Raw genomic sequence first — 15,059 nt, 5'->3', positions numbered from 1 at the left:
GGAAAAGTCAAGGGGGCAAAATTACATCAACAGAAAGTCATAAGGAGTAATGCTCTAGGCATCACGATTGTCTTTATAACTTTTCATATTAAACTGTTCAAAAGTTGTTGAGATATTCAATCTGGACTGAAAGACAGACAGACTGACATTGCCATCAATAGACAAAAAAAGACACAACAGTTGCAGTTAATGCATAATATTAGCCTAGTAATCATACATCCTTAGAAATGTTGAAATACACTGTCAGGTTGAGGTTGAGGATCAATATTGCACAAACATAGTCGCTGCAGCACGTATAATGTGTACAGCTATTGTATTTTGTAATAAAAGTGCCTTTGCCCCAGGGTTCAGGTTGAGATATTTTACCTACGTGATCAAAATAACAAACCAGGAGCATAAGGTTTAATATTATTTGGACTCTGAGGTGAAGGAGGAAAATGTCAATACGGTCAGCCAAGCAAAACAACAAAAGTATGGTTGATAAATCAGGAAAAAACACAAGGCTCCAGGGAAGGATTCAATCAATATTGTCAAATAGTCAGCAAAACAGATCTTTGCCCAATAAAAACCAAAATACTGCTGCTTTAAAGTAGAATAGTTGTCCAATAGAAGCACACATGCTTAATATGACATTGTGCTCAAGGGACTAATATACTGTGAGACATTCTTACTAACTGCACAGTTAGGGACAACATTTAAATTGATCTACATTGTAAATTGTGCTAAATCGCTGACTTGAAACGCCATATATAAAGTGAAATGTTCTGACGCAGTCAAACAAAATCATCTCCGGACAAAGTAGAACATTAAAAACAAAGTCTGTCACTGCATTTCAGCTCCACATAACTGGGATGGAGAGAAATGCCGTCCTCACTTAAAACAATTTTATTGGCATCAATGGAGAGTTTAAGTCCGTGCCAGAGGTCTTTCTATCCTGTCAAGTGAAAGAATAACAAGGGTAAACACTGATGAACAGCTGAGGCTCCACAAACAATTGCCAGCGCCGGGACAAATAGATTAATGACACATTTGAAATTTGTGTGAGATCCAGCTCACTGTAGATAGATTCTCCCAGCACGCTGTCACAATTCACAAATCATGCTAGAGGCAATGAAAATCATTCTTCCCGAGGAGTCCCACAGAACCGTATTAAATAACTAGTGGATTTCAGGGCAAGTAAATCAATTTTGGACTTGCTCCACGCCCCGGCCACGCTGTCCTCCAGTCATTACAGAAGTAAATAAATACTAAGTGCCTCAGTTGGATTCGATCTCACAGTCTGGTGTGAGGCAGAGGACGTTGTAACTTCATCAACAGACACTAGGAACAGCAGTGAGGCACCAACAGATCACAATGGCATGACACAACAGCTGTCATTTCTAATAACGGTTATTATAACACTAACACCGCAGGCAATGCATACAGTAGCTCAGGCTGACCTCACTGTCAACGTCAAGCGACAGTACTGCTGCGATGTCAATGTCAGGTCACTGTCATATGTCATCATCTACATACGTGTGTGTGTGTGTGTGTGTGTGTGTGTGTGTGTGTGTGTTTTCAGAGAGCATGGCGCTGGTGACCAGAGGGGAGAATCACACGTCCGCCCTGGATTCCTGTGATATAAAGGTAACCATGACGTCAGTTTGAGCAGCTAATGGTAGTGACCTTTAATAACATGCAGCAGCCCTCAGCTAACTGCATGTCAGCATTCTGTGTCTGTGCTTGTGCATATGTAAACCATGGCTGAAAGTAACAGTTATTCTCATGACATGATTAACAAATAAGTATATTTCTCAAAGGCTATTTCTTTAATTAAGTTAATAATTGTATAAAGTACCCATCACAGTTTCCTAGAGGCTAACGTGATACAGGAACAGTCCGAAAATCCAAAGATATTCACTATATAGTGCAACAAAATTCTCACATCTGAGACACTGGAAACCGATTGTTCTACATTTGTGTTTTTAAAATGAACTAATAGACAAGTTCTTTCAGCACAAACTTCAATAATTTCTGGCCTCTGTTAAGTCCCATCACACACAGCAGCTTCATTATATTTTGCACAGAAATCCAGAAAGAAAACTGTATAGTGCAGTGCTTCTCAATTATTATTTTTTTCAGAATTTTTTTCGGCCCCCCCCCCCTAAATTGAAATACTGTTGAGAACCTGCTAATATTTATTTATTTATCTGTACAAAACCACTGTATAAGTTTCTGGCAAGAGCATTCTGCATACAATCACCTTATTATCAAATTAGATGTTAGATTATAAAATTAGCTGATATAACTTCTGCAGCAACTTAAAAAGAAATCGAAGTTCAGTTTATTAGCTCAATTTGTAACATTTAAACAAGACTGCTCAGTCTGTGTGAATCTCAGGACAGAGAAACAAGAGCAAATGATTAACTGAGGTTTGCATTTCATTCAAAACATTTTTAAACTGTAAACATAGTTAAGGTGGTGTTTTTTTATTATTATAGGTCAATATGCCTTCCGTGATGCGATATAAGCATTAATAATTAATTAATGTTATTATTAGTCTACTCGCTTGATTTATTTTTAAATAGCCTACAGAGACACTTGGAGACACGTGGACATTTATTTACTGCAAATCGCGGCCTTTTGTGCGGTTATGTCCATACACAAGCACACATCGCTTGCTGGCACAATTTTATTTTTTTGGTCAGTTGGAAATCAAGGCCACCCGCGCCCCCCCCCCCACCCCCCTGACAACTCACGGCGCCCCACCATTTGAGAAGCACTGGTATAGTGGAATACTACCAGGCTTTTACTAAGGTTTTCTCCATGCCAAGTTAGTAAAAATGCATCATGTGAGCGCAATATAATAAAGCTGTTAAAAATATATTTTGATACAAGACAGGGAGAACATAACAGGATTATGCAACAATGCAGGCCGCAGTTGATGTTGTATTTTAGGGCAGCTTTTCCTAAACTAATTTGCAAGTTATCTCACACAATGAACCAAAGGATGTGTGGGACTGCTGGGCTTTAGCCAGCTTTGCCCAGTTGGTGATCAAGCCTCAAAGTAAACATGTGACGTGCATTTTCTCAGCTGCTTATCACTCCTACAGAGCAGGGAGTATTTGTTGTTTGTCATTTTATTCCTGTACTTGTGCACATGTCCATGAGTGTGCTCCTGCATGTCACTGGGTGTTTTTGTGTGGGACAAGATCTGGTCTCATTAGCCATTTCTGTCTTCATATTCAGTGTCAGCCTGTCATGTGTGAACGTAAGGGTGACTCTGTGTGTGTGTGTGTGTGTGTGTGTGTGTGTGTGTGTGTGTGTGTGTGTGTGTGTGTGTGTGTGTGTGTGTGTGTGTGTGTGTGTCCAATGCCCACATGGCCTTCTATGTCCACATGTGCACTGGTGTGTGTAATTCTATCCTCTCCTGTCATTTAGCCATTTTGTTATCCTTTTGTTCCCGTCTCTTGGTAGATTTTCTCTCTCTCTCTCTTTCTCTCTCTCTCTGTCCTCTCTGTCTCATTATAAATGTCTCTCGCCCCCCCGTACCTCAGAGGGCTCTGGAGCAGCAGATGGAGTCACACCGTGAGTCGCACAGCAAACAGCTCGGACGCCTGCGAGACGAGATCAATGAAAAGCAGAGGACCATTGATGACTTGACTGAGTCAGTGCTTCATTGTTATTCTACACATCCACTTCTATACTAAATCGGCTTTCTTAATCAAGAGTCCACTTTAGAAATGTGTATCTTCTACACACAAGTATACAAATAGAAGTACGGGAGTTTTTGTAAGCACATACATCAATGCACCAAAGTGTACAACAATATAAGTATGTCATGGAGAAAGGTATATTTACTTCAATCTCAGAGACTTGACTGTGTGGCATTAAACAAAGCAGGTCATGTTGTTCCAAAAGCACAGGCAGCTTCCCCACTCTGTAAGCTGTCTGGGTGGAAATGTCAAAATTGGTTACACATGGTCTCAGTAGTTGAGTTCTCAAGAAAGTCTTAAGCTTTGCTCTAGCTGAAATCAATATGGGTGGGTGCTTGATATGGTAAGGAAAACTGCAGAGTGGGAGGATTTAAGTGAAGCTTGCTGCCACTGGGCTGGTTAAGGCTCTTTATAAATCAAGGGGCCGCTTCAGGGTGCCCATATTTTGAAAATGTTCTGTACCTATAGTGTGACTGTCAAGGAGGAGACTGTATAGGGCAGGCTTGAAGTACATTCTCCAGCCGGTCTGGGACTGTCTGGTTAAACCTTAGGAGCAGCTGCAGAGAATTGGGAATAAAAAGAGGTTTCGGGGTTGGGCTGCTCATCCCACTGGTATAGCCTGATTTGAATAAGCAGCTTGAAACAGATGGATGGTTTGGAGGGATGTGTAAATGGCTGCCAGTGAGGTCGAACGCTTCTAAAATAGGAGCAGAGTGGCCCTTTAGATCTGTGAAGTAGGAAACGTGGGGATGCAATAAATGTTCTTCTAAGATTCAATGATCAGAAAAGGAGAAGTCAAAAATTGTTTAAGAGTTAGGGTCCATGCACCCTTTTTCAAAGTGCCCTTATTTTTTTTAATTACAAGGATGTGTGTGAACCTCAATGGCACTTTAGATGCTTCAACTTTGGACTCTCAGGTACCCCTGTGTTCAGCCGAAATGTTAGCCTTGGCTTTTAGGTAATAAAAGTCATTAAATTGTGCCTCATCTTGCCTCTTTGAAAGTCCGTGCATGCCTCTGTGCTAGAGAGCTTTACTCCTCCTCGGACTTAGTGAAGAAGAACACCTCCATAATCCCCATTAGTTATTCTAACTATTCTTCCTGGGGGTCCACGCAAAAGATAAAACAAAACAAGACATTCAACATTGCATGAATACTAACACATTGTCAATGAAACAGAGAAACAGGTAAGAGATATTTAGTACTACTGTTACATTAACATTTCCTTCTGAACAAACGTTTGAAGCAAGCAAACAATTGACATGCTGTGCTAGAGTATATTAGTGTCACCACAACTTTACTTCCACATTGACATGCCCACCCACTATCAATATACCAATATTTTGAACCTGTCCATTGAATTCCATTGAATCTCTTAGTGAGCTCTTTGTTCACCATTTTGTTTCAGTTGTAACCAGACGCAGCAGCTGGAGCTGGAGCAACTGCACTGTGACTATGATCGTCTGAGGAGCCAGGAGCATCACAAGAGCCGGCAGCTTGAGGAGCTGAAGTGAGTCTGTCTGCTTTACTGTCTCCTGGCCCGCATTCAAACACTCCACCATATGGAGGCATGGGGGCTGGGGCTGCCTCTCTCCATTCACATCTTCCTACGTCTTCTCTCTGTCATTTGTCTTCCTTTTTGTCTATATATTTTCCTCCCCTCGCTGCAGCCCTGACGTCCATCTTATTTATAGCATGTGTCTCTTTCTCTCTCTCTGTAGAGTAGGGCAGTCATACTATTTGTGGCTTAAAGGTGGAGTAAGCGATTCTGGAGAAAGCTTGTTGTCAAAATCAGTGAATATCTCCTCACGATCTGCTAAAATACGTCTGGTGTAAATACACAGCCTAGGCTCTGTAAACTGGTATGTTAAAGCTGGGGTATTTGATTGATCAAAGTTAACATGAGCTGTACACTTTGGCCAATCAGAGCGAGGCTCCGATTCTCTGTTCTTATTGGCTGTTGGGACTGTCCATTGACTTTGGCACGACTTTGTTGGTGTGTAGAGCGTGTCAGGGAGGGACCAAAGAGAACAAGTGGAGCGGTTGAGGTATTTGAATTTGAATCTCTATCCCAACTGCCATTTTCCCCCCAAATCCTCCACCCCAGCTTTAACTAGGAATATGCCCATTTTCAGAGCCTAGGCTGTGATTGAACATCTTCTTTTATAGTGCACACATTTTAGTTCACTGATTTTGACATAAAGTGATTTGACAACGAGCATTCTCCAGAATCGCTGAGTCCACCTTTAAATTATCTGGGGGCTTACACTTTGTTAACCTCTCTCTGCCTCTTTTATCTCTTGGTGTCTTTCATTATGTGTTACTATCGTTGCATCTCCATTATGGACTTTTGGGAAAAGGTGGCAGCTGGCTGCTAATATGCCTTTTTCTGCACTGACCTTTGCAGCGCATTGCATCAGAAGACAGCTGGGTAACAGCCATGAGTGGGACAACCTCTTCACACTGCGTTTGATGTTTATTCATGAGTTATTCTGACAAGGGTGTAGTACTAATTTGGGATAAAGAAAACAGAAGTTAAGCTGGAATTTTTCTATCTCTCCTCGTGTCTTATGTATAGGTTTCTCCATGAGCGACATGAGCAGTCAAAGCAGGACCTCAAAGGGCTGGAAGAGACTGTGGTAAGTTATTATGCCACAATTCACTTGGCTCCAACCCATCCACTAAATAAATACTATCTAACTGTTTGAACTGAACTATTTCCAAGTCTCGGGAGCTCTACACCCTCCACAACCTACGCAAGCTCTTTGTTCAAGACCTCACGGCTCGCGTTAGAAAGGTAAGGCAGACCCAACTTACCTTAAAAGCTTTAAATAAATTACATTTGGCTTTACCTGTTCTACATGCAAATTACTTTTTGATATTGCAGCATTTGCGATGATGGTGTGTTTGTTTTCTTTCTACAGAGTGCAGCGATGGAGCCCGATGCGAGCGGGGGATATATCACCCAGAAGCAGAAAATTTCCTTTCTTGAAAACAACCTGGACCAGCTTACAAAAGTTCACAAACAGGTAGCCATACAGCCGCAGATATAGAACAATAAATCATAGTGAAGTAGACTGAAAATAAAATGTTGCCTGTCCACACATTTTTTTTAACTTTTTTCAATCGCCTGCAAGCCTGATTCTCAATTGTGCCGTGGCACAGCAGTAACGCAGAAGTGATTTTGCTGGATGGCCTATAAAAGGAGGACTGTAGAGTGAGCCAAATTAAAAATACAGAGCAGTGTGCGCAGTTTGTCATTTCTCCCTCTCTCTATCCTGTGTCCAGAAGTCACATAAGCACCATCATCTCCCTGCAGCAACTTCACATGGAAGTCTCCTTAAGAGCAGAGCAGCAGGAGGCATTTAACCATTCCACCTTCATGGAATGAAACCACACAGTATAAAACAGTTAATACGATGTTATACACAAATGAATTCATAATGCAGGTGCACTAAAACACACTCTGTCTTTATCCCCTCTGAAGCTGACACTCAAGCTGTTCATAAAGCACACATGCACTCACGCACGCACACACACACACACACACACACACACACACACACACACACACACACACACACAAACACACTTAACAGCTATCTTTCATATACCTAAATGGACTGGATGATGCAGAAGGCGGACACTCTCAAAGGCAAACTTGTGCTTAAAACACACAAGCACACACACACACACACACACACACACACACACACACACACACACACACACTTACTTTTCATCATTCTTTCATATACCTAAATGGACTGGATGAAGCAGTGGGCCGAGTGTTAATGTGCTAAATGTTCTGCGGACTGGCACACATTCTAAAAACTGGCAGATCTGTGAGAGCGGCTCTGCACTGCAGCAGTTTGTCAGGCCCAAAACCCAATCCCAAAGTGGCTTCTGGGAGACTCACTCCCATCCACCACCACCTGCTGATACTGTTGGAAAGGAAGATGAAAGCAATCCACATAAATCAGCTAGCTCCCGTTGGACAGCGATAAGGCTCCGAGGGACAGGCAGTGGACAGTGCTACCCGGCCTATGAATGAGTTGCTCTGCCCCTGTACAGATATAGTAAAGTCTGCTTTTCCATCCATCAATTTAAATCAGCACACATACAGAGTTGTCAGGACTACTCGTATCACATCAATTACCTCCTGAGGCAATCCAGCCACCATTTATTTTTATTTTTTTAGCTTTTTCCTCTGAAAATGACTCACCACCAGATATTAATCTTACTGCCCTGGCCGCAGGTTCCTGAAACCTTTGCTAAACCCTCATGTCTCATACTCAATATCTCTGCAGGGTGTGCATTAGTTTGCATGATCACGTAGCAGCAGACTCAGTGTTTAAGGTGCTTAGTCATTGGATTTGTCCCGCTTACTTTCCCCCCACACACATGCTGCGTACAGCAATTTTAAAATCAATACACATCTACACATGGATTTGGGATTAACCATAAAACAGACCATTAACCACAAGTATTCTTGTTTTACATTATACGCCAGGATTGGCTTTTGTCACGTTTTTACAGTAATAGTCATTAACACGGATTGTTCCTATAAACGTACTAATTTGCAGGGATCAGATTATTATTGTGTCAAACTCTGGTGTTTTGTTGGTCAAAACATTTATGGAGAAATTTGCATCAGAGGAGTGGAATCATAGTATTAGTTCAGTCATAATATTTACTGTCTGGGATTATTGGTACCAATCAAATGTCTTTTTTCCTTTTTCTTAATAGATTTTTTTCTATTAACTTTATTGAAAATTCTTCAAACATACCTGTACACGTAGAAGTATTCCATATAGTAGATAAAGTGTTGTACGTATGTTCATTTGGCATGTTCCGTCAACCCCTGGGCATATGTCCCTGTGTGTGTGTGTGTGTGTGTGTGTGTGTGTGTGTGTGTGTGTGACAGCTGGTACGTGACAATGCAGATCTTCGCTGTGAGCTTCCAAAGCTGGAGAAGCGTCTGCGGTCTACGGCTGAGCGGGTCAAGGCTCTGGAGGGCGCGCTGAAGGAGGCCAAGGAGGGAGCCATGACGGACCGCCACCGCTACCAGGAGGAAGTGGAGCGCATTAAGGATGTCATGAGAACTCGCCATCCATTCCGCAGGCCCCATGCTGCACTGATAGGTAACACATGCAACTCGCTTATAGAGATTCAGCTATTTCACCACCATCTACGCACTACACAGCCCCATTTGTGTCATTTCAGTAAAAGCTGTGTGATCGGATTAAAACGATGATAACAAAGCAGTATCTTCTAATCTGTAGGTAAAGGCAGTGATCCATCACATCCGTACATCCATTAAATATCTGATCTGTAGGGGTATTAACGTGCAATATTCTAGTGTTATTACTGCATTTCGGTTTAGGACGTGAATTGCTTTCTTATAATTCTCGCAATTCAGTTCACAATCAGATCACACAGGCACGCACGCAGACGCGCACACACACACACACACACACACACACACACACACACACACACACACACACACACACACACACAAGATAAATCAACCATCTCCACAACCTTACTTCTCAGTGTACACATATCCTCCACATTTCATTTTAGCTGATACTTGCTTCTGCAGTGCGGCAATGGAAAGATTTTTTTTTTCTTCTGCCGTGTGATTTCCTAACAGGTAACACACATGGTTGGATTTGCTTCTGTCATGCTCCATAATCTGTCATCCCCTTCCGTTCCCTTATCGTAAAAACCATATATACATTCACCTCCTCTTCATGCGTGGACGAGCTGCAAAACAGTTTATTGCCACCAGTGTTGTTCCATACAAAGAAGCTGAAAGTGCAGAGGCTGATTTTCACAAGGATATGTTTTGAAAACATTCATAGTTAGTAGATTATTTGTGACGGTTGGCTGGAATATTTTGCAATTAAGGAATGTACACAATGTAGCACGCTCTGCAGAGAGACGAACAATTAGGAAAGCAGTGAAACGGATAATTGCACTCACACTGTGTTTTGATTCTGCGTGAACAACACCAGTGACGCACATGCTGCAGTGAGAAAATTAGCTATAAATAATGTCAACCGTTTTTTCTTCAATTTATTTTTTTATTTAACCTTTATTTATACGGGTTATCTCTTTGAGAGACGGGGTTTCATTTTCAAGAGAGACCTGTAAGACAACAACAGTACAGAGGTTACAGACGGACAGGTCATTTAGTACAAAGCCAGGAATGTTTATATAATAATTATAAAGGTGAATGTGTCAATGTGTGAATGGATTCCATGTACATCACAGAACAGGCATTTCTTCTGTAGCAGACAAAACCAATGCAATTTTTATTTTATTTGAGGACTTCAATATATTGTCAGTGTTCCAGTCCCATTCAAATGTTATTATCTAGTGCTGTAGACCACAGTGTATTGCTGACACTTTGGGGGGCGGGGGGACGGATATAAACATGATGTTTTCTTGTCTTTTCTGGATGAATGGCTCAGTCAATAGATCACTTGTGTTTTATCACCAACAGCCAAGCCTGTGCGTCCCGGTCACTACCCGCCGTGCTCTCCCACCACTAATCACTTCTACATTCGGGGCTACAGCGAACATCCCGTCGCCTTCCGAAAAGCTGATTCTCACAACAGCAACCAGCAGGAAGCAGCAGCTGCTCCCATGGCTCCTGTAGCAGCAGAGCCTGAGCCCAGATTACCTGAGACCAACTCCAACCAGAACAGCCCCGCAAAACACCTGGAACCCCAAACCCACCAATCACACGACAACGACCCTCAGAACAACGTGTGAGTAAAAACCCCATTTAGCACTGGTTTAAAAGTCACTCCTTCTGTTAAGACATGGAAAAACTAACATAGGCTATGCCTCAAAGGGGAAAATACAGATCTTCTTCAAAATATGGGGAAAATGTTTAGGATTCCTTGAAAGTCACCAAGCAATTTGTTTGCTTAGTACTTGAAATTGTCATCTGATGGCAGTGTAATATTACTGATCATAACATCCATATAAGAAATGCAGGTTGAAATTATTTATATATATATTTTTTTTATTTGCATGTACTTTGACTGTTTATGATTTGTTTTTATGTGTAGAATAGTATATGTCTAAATGAATGTGCATGTTATCTTTGAAAATGTAATAAATCTATTTCTGTTAAAAAACATTTGCATGTGGTAGAATCAGTCATTTAACATCATGGAGTGACATATTGCATGTTGTCATGACACAACATCTTTTTTACATAATATTTTGGACTGCTATTATTTCAACCACATCTCACTCTCTTGATCTTGAAAATGATCTTGACCCCACATTCACTCATTAGCTTTTTTTAATGCTCTATTGACCACATTGTTTGATCAAAGAATTTGAACTCAAAGTCCACTGTATAGCTTCGAGATCTATCCACTGCAGTTCACCATTCTGCTGACCATGAAATGCATTTGAATGCATCAGAGTCGATATCATCTTGTTAAACTTCTATTTCAAAGGTCAATAATGAATTTTCATACTCTGAGCGAAGTTAATTTACGTCTGTTTGTGTCTGTTAACTACAATCCCACAGTATAATATTATATAATAATAATAATATAATCTGTGTTCTGTATTCTATTACTACGCTTTTAAAGAAGCTTTTTAAAGGTTAAATCTTTGTAACGTACGCTCACAACACAAGCATTTTGTCTTGACTGATATGACATTTGATTTACTATTTTGCTGCCAAGTGAGTGCCTACATCTTTATTTTTTTGAAAAAAAAATTCATCTTCTTTGACTCAGAGACCATTTATCAAAGACCAAAGATGAAGAACACAGTCACATTTACATAAACATCTCTATCTCCTGTTTGCAGGCTTCCAGCTGAACCAGCGACCAAAGCGGACAACAACACAACAGAAATGCTTGACTCAGAAAATGGTGAGCCCCATGCTTGGATGCAGTCTTTTAAAATAATGAGAAATATTATGATCAACACCACCAGCAGGGGCTAAATGAACTTTTTATGGTGACAGTTTTTTAAGTGTTCGCCATTAAAGCTATGATACCAGCCATTATTTGTGAATGTTTATATACTCTCACAAAGAGGAGGCTGTTAAAAGCAGTTTACAGAGATTGCCTTGCTGCTATGATAACAATTCTGCCCGCTGTTTGTAATTTTTCTTTCTTTCTTGCCCTTTTAATGGGTTGGTGGTCTTAGCCATTTTGGAGGATGGTTTCCGTGTCGGTCAACAGTTTTTGAAAAGAAAGTCCTATTCTCTTTAAAGGACACTGCTGCCACTGCTATTTGAGCCTTTTTGTGCTTGTGTGTGTGTGTGTGTGTGTGTGTGTGTGTGTGTGTGTGTGTGTGTGTGTGTGTGTGTGTGTGTGTGTGTGTGTGTGTGTGTGTGTGTGTGTGTGTGTGTGTGTGTGTGTGCTTGTGTGTGTGTGTGTGTGTGTGTGTGTGTGTGTGCGTGTGTGTGTGTGTGTGTATGTGTGTGTCTGTTTGTGTGTCTGCTCCCATCAGCAACAGACTCTGGAGGAGATAGATTAGGCTTGCAGTGTCATTAGTCAGCCAGACAGAAAGCCCGGCAGGACAGGCTGAGTGCCCACCTCAGCCCCTGACCCACTGAAGACAGCTGTAGAGTTGTGTTACAACACCACACACCCACGTCTATTCTGCAGGAATATCAATACAAGTCGGACATGGGGGTTAGAGCCAATATATCAATACGCTGCGACATTACCGGCCTGTAATTATATAACAGATATCCAATCAAGAATTGAATCTTGTAATGCTGTTTCAGAGGGGTTTCTAACCCTGCCAACATGGGAAAAAACACTGTTATTTACACTCAATACTGGCAGCTTTTCAAATGATTCATCTGTTCAGATTTGTAAACACATGTACTGTTACAGATGGCATTAGTTATTTTTGTATCTAACTTATTTTCGATATCATATGTTCCTCAAAATTTACATTTGAAATGAGAACGCTGTAATGTATTCTGTAGTCAAACTTGAAGGGAAATTCCCTTCTGGTCCATGACAAGTCGTTTTCCCTCTGGGATATCATTCTGCTCGGCGGAATGAATTTCAATACGAGCGTACTGGAAAGTGTAAAAACTTCTACAAGACCTGTACCGTAAAGTGTCTCACATTTTCTCTTTATTTTTAGTATGCTCCGTGGTGGCCTTGAAGATATTTATTTAACTGTCACATTTCTAGGACAAAGATTTAAACTGAGCAGCCTTAACATTCAGTCAAGCATGTGGTCCCCTTGATAAAAAAGGCCAACTCATCAGGTTGAAGCGCAGAGCACACACATTAAGTAAACCGTACCTCCATGAATAATGGTGAATGAACCCACATACTTCTCAATGGCTGGAGACAGCTGAAACCTCCTGATATGTCCGGGTGTCACATAAATATCCGGGTAAATATTTTGTTGAGCTGAATCCCAGCCAGGATAGTTTATGAAGAGCAGTGGCCTTTAAGGATTGGTGTGATACATTAGCTCCTGTGTATAGTAGCAGGACTGTTGATATAGCGCTCGCTGTTAAAAAATGAATGCAGTTTTTCGAATCCCACAGAATGTTGCAGCGATATAGGCACTGCAACTTCTTTGGCACTATTGGTCTACCTGTAAAGACGGTTATATGTACTTTAATGCAAGGAAGATCTCTGGTTGGTTGAGTGAGGCTTTTTTTGTTATTGTGAGCTGTACTAGTAATGTACAAGCGCTGCAATAGGGGTTAGAAGTAAGACAGTCCTCATCAGAAAAATGATAACCCTTTAACTTGAATACACAGTTTACAGTAAGTTGGCCTGACTTGTAGAAAAAGTGATGCTTTTGTGTCTTTGAGGTGGCCAGACGAGTAAACACGCTCCTGGGTTGTTTTAGAACACCTTATTCATTAAGTCATTTATAGATCGGGACTTTTGTCTGGGTCCCAACACTATTTGTTCCAAAGTCATCCATCTTCAATGGCTGTGGGGCTGTTCAATTCAACCCAATTGTGTCCGTGACAAACCCACTTCTTCCCCTAATTTACACACACCACCCCACCCCCTCTCACTGTGCACCTGCCTGCCTCCTTATGCACCTCTTTCTGTCCGCAGGAAACACCACAGATATCAATGACAACAGGTAAGGCTGCTGCACCATCTTTGATCGCTGCAAAACACCCCCTGCTATGTGCTGCTGTCTTCCTGCAATGTCTTCAATGTTCAGTGCAGACAATGTTACTTGTGTAGGATTTGGTAGAGGCGTATTTATTTTAGGGTTTATTTTTGACTGACTGACTATGATAGGCTAACAACAGTATGGAAGTTATTAAATTATTTACTTTTAATAGGCTTTTAATCAGTTGCCAATTTCAGAATAGATGACAGAGCTACACACAATTCACGTATAGGTGGAGTCTGCGTTTCTGGAGAACGTTTGTTGACAAAATAACTTTGTCAAAATCAGTGAGTATCTTATGATTATCTGCTACCTGTCCGTACTGTGTGTGTTCTGAAAAAATACACAGCCTAGGCTCTGCAACAAAGGGGGCCCACCAAAGCTAGCAACATGCACGTTTACAGAGCCTTGGCAGTATATTAAAACTGGGATTTTTTCCAGCGCACACACGGTACAGATAGGTAGCGGACGATAAGAAGATAACCACTTATTTTGACAAAAAAAAAATCTCTAGAATCACTGACTGCGCCTTTAATGTTTGATTATAGTCAATTATGGGTAGAAATGACACGTCAAAGTATGGCACTGTCACATTTACAGTGCATGCACTGATCCCCCACTGTGCTTTGAGACCAATTACTGTAACGTCAATGGTGTGCTCCCCTCCCTGCTGTGTGTCTCTCTGCTCCACCGCTGCCCCCTTGTTGCCGTCACTGCTACTGCTCCTGCTGCTGCTGCTGCTGTTGCCGTGGTTGCGGCTGCTGCTGCTGATAAATCATCTGGCGACTGGTTGTGTCGGAGTAGCATGTGTCTGAATGTGAATTCTGGTTCCAGAACAGACATCTGTGATAATCAGGACCCAGCCAAACACTACAGTCTGCAGCCCGAGACTTCAGCCAGCTAATAGTCCAGAGCAGGTAAGAACACTGACAGACAGAGCAACTCTTCAATTGATTTGCTACAGATTACTAGCCTGGAAATCCAGACGTGCCGCTGACAAGTTTACATTTGCTCAGCCTGTTGGTCTGGACACGATCCATTGAGGCTCATTAACTATGTCGGAAAATTCCGACCTGCCAATCAAATAGTTCTATCTGATATGGGCGGGCCATAGCCCTATGTATGGGGCTCTGGGGCAGACGTAACCGGATGATGACAGTGCTGGGCATGCACCGTCGAAACCGTGATAGTAAACAACAAAGATTGC

At 41.6% G+C, this 15,059-nt stretch overlaps 1 protein-coding gene across 1 annotated transcript in view; it reads left to right on the top strand.

Moving 5' to 3' along the window:
• kif5ab (kinesin family member 5A, b) overlaps positions 1-14,756 on the top strand; it is a gene marked incomplete at both ends in the record, with an annotated part of 67,526 nt that extends 52,770 nt beyond the window's left edge. Inside the window, 11 exons of the mRNA XM_080026380.1 lie at positions 1,562-1,626; positions 3,537-3,646; positions 5,103-5,204; positions 6,273-6,333; positions 6,420-6,491; positions 6,619-6,723; positions 8,622-8,838; positions 10,209-10,476; positions 11,543-11,607; positions 13,789-13,816; positions 14,657-14,756. Coding sequence (XP_079882506.1) covers positions 1,562-1,626; positions 3,537-3,646; positions 5,103-5,204; positions 6,273-6,333; positions 6,420-6,491; positions 6,619-6,723; positions 8,622-8,838; positions 10,209-10,476; positions 11,543-11,607; positions 13,789-13,816; positions 14,657-14,756 — 1,193 coding nt within the window. The remainder of the gene's footprint in view (positions 1-1,561; positions 1,627-3,536; positions 3,647-5,102; positions 5,205-6,272; positions 6,334-6,419; positions 6,492-6,618; positions 6,724-8,621; positions 8,839-10,208; positions 10,477-11,542; positions 11,608-13,788; positions 13,817-14,656) is intronic.
• Between the last annotated feature and the right edge of the window lie 303 nt (positions 14,757-15,059).

The sequence above is a fragment of the Ammodytes marinus genome, assembly GCF_949987685.1.
Source record: "Ammodytes marinus genome assembly, chromosome: 4".
In the NCBI taxonomy this organism is placed as follows: Eukaryota; Metazoa; Chordata; class Actinopteri; order Uranoscopiformes; family Ammodytidae; genus Ammodytes; species Ammodytes marinus.
This window is presented reverse-complemented; position numbering and strand designations above follow the sequence as displayed.